This window comes from Geospiza fortis, unplaced genomic scaffold, assembly GCF_000277835.1.
Source record: "Geospiza fortis unplaced genomic scaffold, GeoFor_1.0 scaffold190, whole genome shotgun sequence".
Classification (NCBI taxonomy): Eukaryota; Metazoa; Chordata; class Aves; order Passeriformes; family Thraupidae; genus Geospiza; species Geospiza fortis.
The window spans coordinates 4,424,816-4,434,637 of record NW_005054328.1 but is presented as its reverse complement, the minus strand read 5'-3'; the positions used below and the strand labels follow the sequence as shown (position 1 = coordinate 4,434,637).

Below are 9,822 nucleotides of genomic sequence, written 5' to 3'. Positions count from 1 at the left end.
TTCCCTACATGTTGAGTAGTCTCTAACTTTTACAACACCCCTTGGTTGAGCTGACAGAAATTATTTTGATGTAGCAGCTTACTGCTGGAAAATGCTGATGGAGCTGAAAAAAACATTTTATGGGAATCTGTCAGTGTGATGAGCTTTGCATGGGAAAGGCAAGCCAACTTCCACCCTGGCCAGCTAGCTGATTGTTGGCATGGTTTGCCTATAGACATTTCTGAAAATTTATGTTCTTTAAATCATAGAATGGTTTGGGTTGGAAGGGACCTTAGAGATCATCTCGTTTCAACCTCCCACCACAGGCAGGTTCACCTCCCACTAGACCAGGTTGCTCAAAGCCCCATCCAGCCTAGCCTTGAGTACTTCCAGGGATGGAGCATCCACAATTTCTCTGGGCAACCTGTTCCAATGCCTCACCATCCTTATAATAAAGAATTTCTTCCTTCTGTTTAATATAAGACATGAAAATTTTTGTTTCTGAATTTAAGTTCGAATTTGGAAGAAGAAAAGAATGATTTGGAAGTGTGGGAGATTTCAGGGATCTCAGTTGTGTTGTCTGTACAAACCCTTCCATGCAGTAACTGCAGTTTTCTACTGGATTATTGCTGTTAGACTTGGAGTAGCAAAAGAGTGTTCAGGAAGTGAGTTTGCATGGTTTTTTTTTTCTATTCTTAACCAAGAATTGTTGTCGTGTCCCATTTATGCCTTATAGATGTGTTATTTAGACATGAATCCTTTGTGTGACTGATTCTTTACTGATTCTTTGAGAACCATCCTAGATATGTTAAAAATAGTTTTGGTTTTTTTTTTAACATCCTTTATAGCAGACATATAACTCTCTTAAACATACTTTGGGCACAGGATCCAAAAGGAGTGGTTTAGCTCTGTTTTATCCTCTGTTCTGAATACTCAATGATATTTTATGCTTGCATTTAATTCCTTCTGGTTGATCATGCTTCATGAGTTCTTTTGTCACAGCATCTAGTAGAGTGGTGATTGAGGGTCATCTCTGAAAATCCAAAGTTGTAAAATTTTAATTTTAATCTTCACTTAGGTGACTGTTGAAAGCTCTTGCAGAGAACAAAGAGGAAGTGTCTGTCTCAGAAGTTCTTTTCTTGTATGTTTTTCATCAGACAGGAGGAATAGGTTGTATCTTTACAGAAGACAGTTGTGTAACCTGGTGGTCATTTTTCTTTGTTTCTTCTTGTGTTTTTGTGAAGGCATCTGTACATCTGTTCTTCTGTCCTTGTGATCAACAAGAAGTATGTGAAGCAATCTCCTTATCAGATAAGAATCTGGATGTGTCATTTCCAGTCAGCTAACTTAACTTTCTGCACTGGTATACTGCACATCCTGAAGAAAGCGAAACAAAATCAAAACCATACAGGAGAAACTGCTGCATACATGTGACCAAGAACAAATTAGTTTGAGACAGCAGAAATCCTGTGGATCTCTTGTATTTGATAGATCACCTTCCCTCTAAGTAGCTGTTAGACAGTGCACTTAGTGCAGTAAAGAGAAGAGGTACATCATTTGCTATCTTCTGATCATATACAAGTATTTGTCTTCTCCCCTCTGGTAAGATTTTGGTTATTTCAAAATGTAGGACATTTTTCTTTATGACTTTGGACTTCTCATTGTGACTTTGGAATCAGGATTTGGCCTAGAGTGACAGCACTGTTCAAGCAAACTAATATTCAGACAAAACTGGGAATGTATCAAAGATTTAATCTAAGCTGGTTTCAAAATACTATCAAATAGCCTTTGAAGTTAGATGAGATAAACATTCTTTGTTATTCTGAGGGAAGAAAACATTTTAGTTGTACAATGCAGGCAGTGCTTGAGCAAAAAAAGAAAGTTTGGGAATTTTTAGGAGACAGGTAGAGAAGAGGTGGAAAAATAGCAATACATCATCTGTTTTCTGATTGCACTAGTGTGTCATTAAGTAAAAAGATTATTATAATATATCATTTCTATTGATACAAAGAAGCATCTTTGTTTCACCTGCAGTGTTGAAATTAATCACAGTATTTTTTTGCTTCCTTTTATAGGTCGCCTTTTTGAAGATGTGAAGAACGAAGATACCTGTGTTGAAAACTGTTGTTAGATTTATTTTCAGGAGAAAAGTGTACAGATAGTGGGACTTTTCCAATAGTGGGACTTTTAGAAGAAAATCCTCTGGCAATACAAAAGAAAATGAGGTGGGGTGGCTTGGGTGTATTCTTCATATCTGAGTGTGTTTCAAAACCAAAGACTTGACTTTTGTATCCAGTGCATTCTTAGATGTCACTGGAAGAGTGGCTTACCTGTCACTCCTATGACATCCAACTGGGATGACTCTTATCATGTCTTCACTGCTAAAAGGAAATTCCCTATGTATCTTGTGTTACCTTTACCAGTGTTTGATAGCAATACATTTATCTGTAGGAAAGTTCACAACTGGTAGCAAATGTTTTAAAATGTCATGGATTCTAATGTGAGTTCTTTGCTCTGGTGAAGTTAGAGGTCCAACTTAAAAATATAAAATCTGTTTTTTGTAGAACTTACGTGTTTATCATGTATATTGTTTCTGCATTAAGGTTTGCCTCTCTGCTTGAGAGTGAAGGAAGACAGTTTCTGCATATATCATATGATGTATGTTTTGAAGAATCAAGGTTTTATGGCTATTTGGAATAATTATTATTATTTCAAGAAAAGTTAACATTCCCTCTACTCATTAAATGATCTTAACATAGGAAGTGATCCTACAAAGTGTTGGACACCTCAGTTCTACACATCCAAAGACAAGGAGCTGAGGCCTCACAGCATCCACTCTGGATACAATTTTTCTGTTATTATTTTAGTTTTCAGTATTGAAGGAAGAACAAAATTATTCTGACTTCTGTGTTTAGGGACTAAATTATCTAGCTCCAAGATATTTTGTCTATGCACCAATGTTGAGTCATTTTATGAATAAAATATTTTTTCTAAATTAGTTTACCATTTGTTCTGCTTAATTTCTGTGACAGTTTCAGCTTCCCATGATGCCTTGAGAAGGCTGACCTAAAACAGAGGCTAGACAGAGTTAAAGAATAAAGTAGGTATTTATTAAAAGGCTTTAATGGATACACCTTGGGCAGTACAAGAGCCTGGCCAGGGGTACACCCAGGATGAACCCAAAATGGTCACCGGTCCAAAAAAATGGATGACCAGTCACAAGGTCTCACACTTTCATGACTTTTGGTCCATTTGCATATTGGAGATGATTGTCCAATTACACCTTGAGGTTATGAAGTCCCATCCTTCTTGTTTTCTCTCTTCAGTCCACCGTTGTTTATGCTCTTGGGCCTGAAACTTGTATAGATTGTCCTTGGTCTCAAGCTAGAAAAGGAATTGTTTTGTCCACCTACTCTGTGAAGAGAGCTTACTCACACTTAATATGAAGCTCAGAACTACACACCTAGGCAGCACAGAGTCTGGAAAAATGAATGCTAAAACTTAAGGTGTCATTTCCCTCCTTTGGACGTCTGACAAGGCCTTTACCTTGTTGAGTCTCTATTTTAAATATCTGCTAATAATAGGTACTTAGATAAGTAACAATAGTAAACAACTAACAAAAACAAACATCTAAAAATAATAAACATCTAACAACAGATAAATACCTAAGTATCTAAGTATGACTGAGCAATTTGCAGAAGGAAATCATTCATACCACACCAAAATATTCTTCAGCCTCTTTAAATTACCCCTGTTCTTATTTTGCATGTATGGAGCAACCTTCTTCATAGCAGTCCCTATGGTGCTGTGGTTTGTGGCTCCAACATCCATATTTTGACTATAGCTGAACTTTCTCTTATTTCTCACTCTGCACCCACTTTCCCCAGTAAAGAGGGGCAAGAAGTTAGCGGGGGGACACAGCAGGGACAGCTGATCTGAATTGGCCAGGGGAATATCCTGTACCATACAGCATCAAACACAGCAGTGAAAGTGGTGGTAGGGGAAGAAAGGGGGAGAGGGGTGTCTTCCAAGTTTGTGGTTGCTCAGAGAATACGTGAGCATTGGTCTGTTTGTGGGAGGTGATGAGTTACTGCCTTTCATTGCTTGGTTCTGTGGCAGCAGCTCTCTGGCCACAGAGAGCAGGTACAGGCCTTCCCAGGCATTTTCCCTGGGGAAGGCTGCGAGAAGCTGTGAGAATGCTCAGAGAAAGAATGAAAACAATTCTTATCTCCACTTGCTGCACCTGTAGCTAGGCAAATGTGGAATGTGTTATAGAGATTTGTTTACCAAAAGGTAGTAATGTTTTAATTAGTTAACCAATGAGATCAAAGCTGTATTGGATGGTTAGCTGGAAGGAGTTTCAAGTTTCTTAAAAATATAGTATGAATACAGTAGAGAAGAATAAAACAATAATTCAACCTTCTACATCACAGAGTCAGTGCTAATTACACCCGCGTCAGGGGTACCCCTGCGTCGACATGGTTCCATTTTTGTTTGATGGTTTTTTTTCCCCTGTTCATTTATTAAACTGTCTTTCAACTCACAGATTTTCTTGCTTTTTTCTTCCTGTTCTCTGCCCCATCATGCTGATAAGTGAACGAGGGCAGGAGCGAGTAGCCAGGTGGGTGCTTACTTAACTGCTGGCCAGGGTTGACCCACCACAATTGCAAGTAAAGTTGTGAAATCCCCAACATAAAAAGAATGAATTTCTCTGTTCAAGCTGACCTCCCATCTGGGGACATTTTCCTTCTCAGTGTTCTCAGTGATCACAGTTGCCTGTCTGTATCAGGAGCAGGGCAATTTGACACATTTAGTGTCATTTTCCCCTTTCTTTGATTCTAGCTCTGAGACCTCTACTGATGTTTAACTACTGAAATTTCTGGAAAATATCAGACCACATATGATAATATATAATTGTCTCTGATGTCTTTCATTTGAAAATAGATTAATTTGGCTATGTTCAGAAAATAAATACTCCTGTGCTCTCCAGGTACCAGGCAATACATTATTCAGAACTCCTGTTTCTGAAAAGAACTTTATTGGGTCTTTTTTCTCCACTCCTATTTTTTATGTCACACTTCCTACTGAGCCAGTAGTGCATTTGAGGTTTGACAGGTTCATTTGACACTTTCTCGAAATCTCTCTGCTTTATAAAAGCAAAACTTGGCCTTTGTTATCTTTGCAGTGAACCATGGGCCCTAATAAAAAATGGACTTAGGTTCAGAAAGACTGTTGAGCTCCCCTCACACCTTCTTCCTTGACCCTTGCCTACCGCTGCTCTTGCCTCCATTTCCCCCTCTGTTAAATAGCAGGGTATTTTATTTTTTTGTTTGCTTATTAACATCAGCATTTTGAGAACTAGTGCAATTGCAAAGCACAATTAGTTACTGTGTTACTTGGTTTGCATCCAGAGTTAGTGGTACATCTTAGTCTAGGTTAAATACCATGTTGGGATACAACTGTAACAGAAAGTTTGTTTTGTTTTGGAATGTGCAGAGAGTAGCTCCATGAAGATGGAAAAGCAAGAATCAAGATAGAGGCTAGCTTAGAAGCTGTGCCCTTACAAAACATTTGGTCCTTATTGCTTGCCCTCTCTCCAGCATTTTTATCTCTTTCAGTCTGCCCTTCTCACTGCAGAAGCTGTCTTAATTTTTGCTTTCTGTAGTTCCACACATTATGTTAGTCCTGAAGTAATAATAATTAATCAATGACCCCAACCTGCATTAACTGAGATGTGCATCCTTTCCCAATGCAGTTACCAAATACTGTATGGCACCCAGAAGATATTAAAAATGTTAGCTTTAATTCTTATATGCTGTTAGATTATAAAGCTGACTATTGCTGTGGGCAGAAAACATGCCTGTCAGACCAGTACTGTACTTGCCATTAGCAACAACAGACAACAATATTATTGCTGTCATTAATGGGTCATGAGGCAATTGCATTTGTGTAGGGCTTGCTATTTCTTCTTAAAAAGAGTGACTATTTAACTGGAATAGTAAATTGGCATACCAGATTAAGTCCCAGTGAGGTTCTTTTAATTCCAAAATTAGGGTGGCTTTCTGGCTTCATTTAAATCCCTGCTAGAGTAGGTTAGGATAAACTGAATAATAATAACAAATGGTTTAATCATAGAGCTGTACTGGCCTTACCCTGTGAGTTGGAGGGCAAGTTCTAGTTTGCCTCCATCTTACTTTTCTGTGTAGAGAAACTTTTGTATATAAGGAACAGCTTTAATTAAAATTTACAATAGATGATTCTGCTCCCAAACATACTAGGTTTAAACGCAAATGCTTTCCAGTAATTTTCTTTTTATTTTGCTGCCTTCATCTTCGTTCCTCTCAAACATCACCTTATGGTTTCAGTTTTAGACTTTGTGTCCTATCATTCCTCTCCTAGCTGACTGCTCTCCATTATAAATGACAGGTGACTTGTTTGAGGTACTGCTTTAGCTCATCAACCTCATTCCTTTTGGTTTTCCTCCATGGGCTTTTTTGCTACCATTGAATCACTATCTAGAAGCACTGCAAAATCTGCAGGTGAACAAATTATAGAGACATTGAGCAACTCTTGTCTTTTGAAACAGCTTCAGTTTATTCATTCAGAGCAGGCTGAGTTGCCTCATAGCAGATGCCAGGGAGCATTTGGCAATAAATATCATGAATTCTGCAGGTCCCCATGAAAATGGCTCAGTAGCAACATCTGTGTCTTCTAATACCTGAGTGTAACTATAAGTGTTGAATAGCATGACATTTTTCTTGCTGTGGATAGCAATGGTTGGGTCCAGGTCCCAGAGTTCTGTGGTTCTGTGTGTTTGGCTGGTGTTCTCTAAACACGGCAATAATGCTATTGTCTCACTGCCACAGGCTTTATTCCCAGCTACGTGTCTTACACATGGATTGTGCAGGTCGGTTCTGTGTTCTTAGTGATAGATACTTCTTCTACCCTCTTGTATTCAGTGATAATATAAATATCTATCAATTTGCCAGTGTAAATAGTAGAAAACGGTTTATTTCAAACAATTAAACATCTATAAGTCTATATTATGTGCTTTTCATCATTTCCTCAGGACTGCAAAGCATTTAATTATTCACATTCTTTTGTGATAAGTGGGTTTTCTGTAGCACAGGCAGGATGGCACAGCTGCAGATGGGCTCTACCATGTCCTTGTGGCAGCACCACCAATGAGGGGCTTGTGAAACAGACTTTACACCTTCATTACTGACACCAGGTTATTACAACGCTAGTGGGCTGGGCATCTTGTCTTTTACTACGTGTGTGTCCTCACTTCTGAATCTCTGACTGTATCATAAGACTCACGACTTTTCCAATAGCAACAAGGTCATTTTCTCAGCAGTGCAGCTGGGAAAAAAATCCCTGTGTGGCCATCAGCTGAGTTGCACAGGTCTTCAGATGGCAGACTATTGAACACGATAAAGCTGATGTAGCTGTCCCGAATTTAGTGGAGTTGTTGCCAATTTGTATCAGCCAACAATGTTCAGTGTAGCAGGAGGGAGATGGAGTCTCTTGTCTTCCCCTCTCAGTCCTGTTTCAGAATATAAAATTGGGTTGGCACATAGGAACAGGGCTGACTATATCTGAGAAAAGCATGAAAACACATCTGGACAGATATGGAGTCAGTTCCATCTCTGAACCATCATAATTAGAGGGCGCTGCACAGCTCACAAGTGTTGTTCCTGCAAGAAAGGGCATTGGCTGTAAAAAAAGCAGAGGGAAGAAAGAAATTCAGTCAGTGCTCTATCAGCTCTGCATGATGGAGTCCTAGGTTAACAGGCTTATTGAGTATATCCATGATGCAATGGCTCTACTCTCAGCTTCTTTGTCAACCTCGTCAGAAGTTTCTAGTTTCTATCTGTGACTAACGGGAAGCATGACATGCAACAATCCAGTTGTATATTTAGTGTAGGCTGTTTGCTCAGATTACTTGACTTGTCCTTTACTGGGCTTTGATTTATGTGGGCATAATATGAAAAGGGCAAGAACAATCCTTTGCCTGAGCTGTGAAAGAAAACTGAGGTATAGGACAATTTACTGCTTGTGCTTTGTTGCTGGAAGGAGGTTTTGTGAGTTTGCTGGAATAAATATTCTCAAACATGTGAAGCAAGATGAAAAAGCACTAAATTAAAAGCACCTTTTAAATGTATGGCTATTGGGAAGAAGATATGAGTTGCTATTTTAGTTGATTCACAGTTATTATTAAGATCATATTTTGTGGTTGAGATGCACAAAACCAGCTTGACTGTTGCAACCCCTTATCTCGGGAGCACAAAGAGCAGTGTCTGTTCCAATCCAGCAAGCACAGCTCTGGCACTCAGGCAGCTCTCTGTGCAGGTAAACAAGGCATGAGCGAGCCCCACAGAGGAAGGACATCACGCAGCAGAGGGCTCTGAGATGCTGAGGGGGAAAATATATTAACAGCCTGCCTGAAAGAGACATTTATTATGTCCTTAAAAGTTCTCTTTAGATTGCAACAGGCATATGAAGAAACATCTCTGTAAACTGGGGGTTTTGGAATTGGCATTGTAATTTGTAAATAAAAACATTTCCTAGGCTGTTTTTTTTCAATGATCTCATGAATGCAAAAGAACATCTTGCCGTACAGTAACACCGATTTATTTTGCAAATATTTCTAGTTACCTGTGGATTTATTAGTGAATGCATTACAATCTATACCTTCCTCGGCTTCTAGATTTTGACACTTACTTAGCAATAGTCACCATTTACACAAAAGTATATTAGGTGGAAACTAATTGCAAGTTGTTGTTACAGTTATCAGAAGACTTGTAAGTAAACCAGTAAGTAAAAAACAAGCTATTTGTTTTCTAGTGCATCATTTCACATTTTAAAGTGGATTTTTGTCTTCTACCCTACTAGGCAGATGTTGCATTATTAGAATTAATAATTTTTGGTTTTGCCATAGAATATAATTTTAAAGCATTTTTGAAAGACCTGGAATTCAGAACCTATGAGACTTTTCCAACCCTTAAACCTCCTCTTGTAGATGTCACTCTTCCATATGGTTCTCTCTCATATGACTACTTTCATATCCTGCTCCACCCTAAAACTGATCAGTTCATTTAATTTTGGTTTTTTCTGTCCTGCTACCCTTACTGAAAACCTGACCCAAAGTCTCATCCTTCTGATAGGAATCTTCAGATTTCTGAGGTAAGTGTATCCCCAGCTGTAGTGCACCTGTTTGTTGTTGTACCAACAGCATCCTTTAATGTAGGCAGTTTCCTTCCTGGGTTCTTAAACCCTATTCTGTACTTAGGGAACAATTCTATCTCCTCAGTGCTAATTTTATTAGTGGTTTCATTCCCAAAGATAAACTTGGCATTCTACCAAATTCTGTGTTTGTACCTGCATGAATTAATCTCATGTGTGGGAGTGAGCAAGTTATGCATGAGGTGTGCATCTTACCAAAGAGACATTAATACTTTCTTACTTCTTTTGGGAACACCTCACTTCATGTATTTGTGAGTGCTTCTATTTCGTCTCAAATCTGCTGGAGGCTGGCTCACCCCAGCTCTTCTTCCCTTCCATTTCCAACTGTGAAGACCTAGGGAATGCCATTATTCTCTAGCAGAAGAATCCAGTTATTTTGTAAGTGCATGATCTCATGCTTTGTGTGTTGATCCTTTCCTTAGTTTTTCTGATCCTCATCTTTATTTATGATGCTTCTGGCTGTCACATCAGCAAGTGTTCTTACAACATTTCTAGTGAACCATGTCACTCTGCTATGGTCACTAGTGAACATGTTTAATAAGAACAGCTTATAGGCAGAACTACAATTCCCTCAAGCCATTTACTTCACTTTTGGGT

The 9,822-nt window shown here is 38.8% G+C and overlaps 1 protein-coding gene across 1 annotated transcript in view; it reads left to right on the top strand.

The window, feature by feature from the left end:
• Positions 1–2,977, top strand: part of UBE3D (ubiquitin protein ligase E3D) — a 77,995-nt gene extending 75,018 nt beyond the window's left edge. The window contains exon 9 of the mRNA XM_031057107.1: positions 2,055–2,977. Within this exon, the coding sequence (XP_030912967.1) occupies positions 2,055–2,075 (21 nt within the window). The 3' untranslated portion in view covers positions 2,076–2,977. The remainder of the gene's footprint in view (positions 1–2,054) is intronic.
• The last annotated feature ends 6,845 nt before the right edge of the window (positions 2,978–9,822 follow it).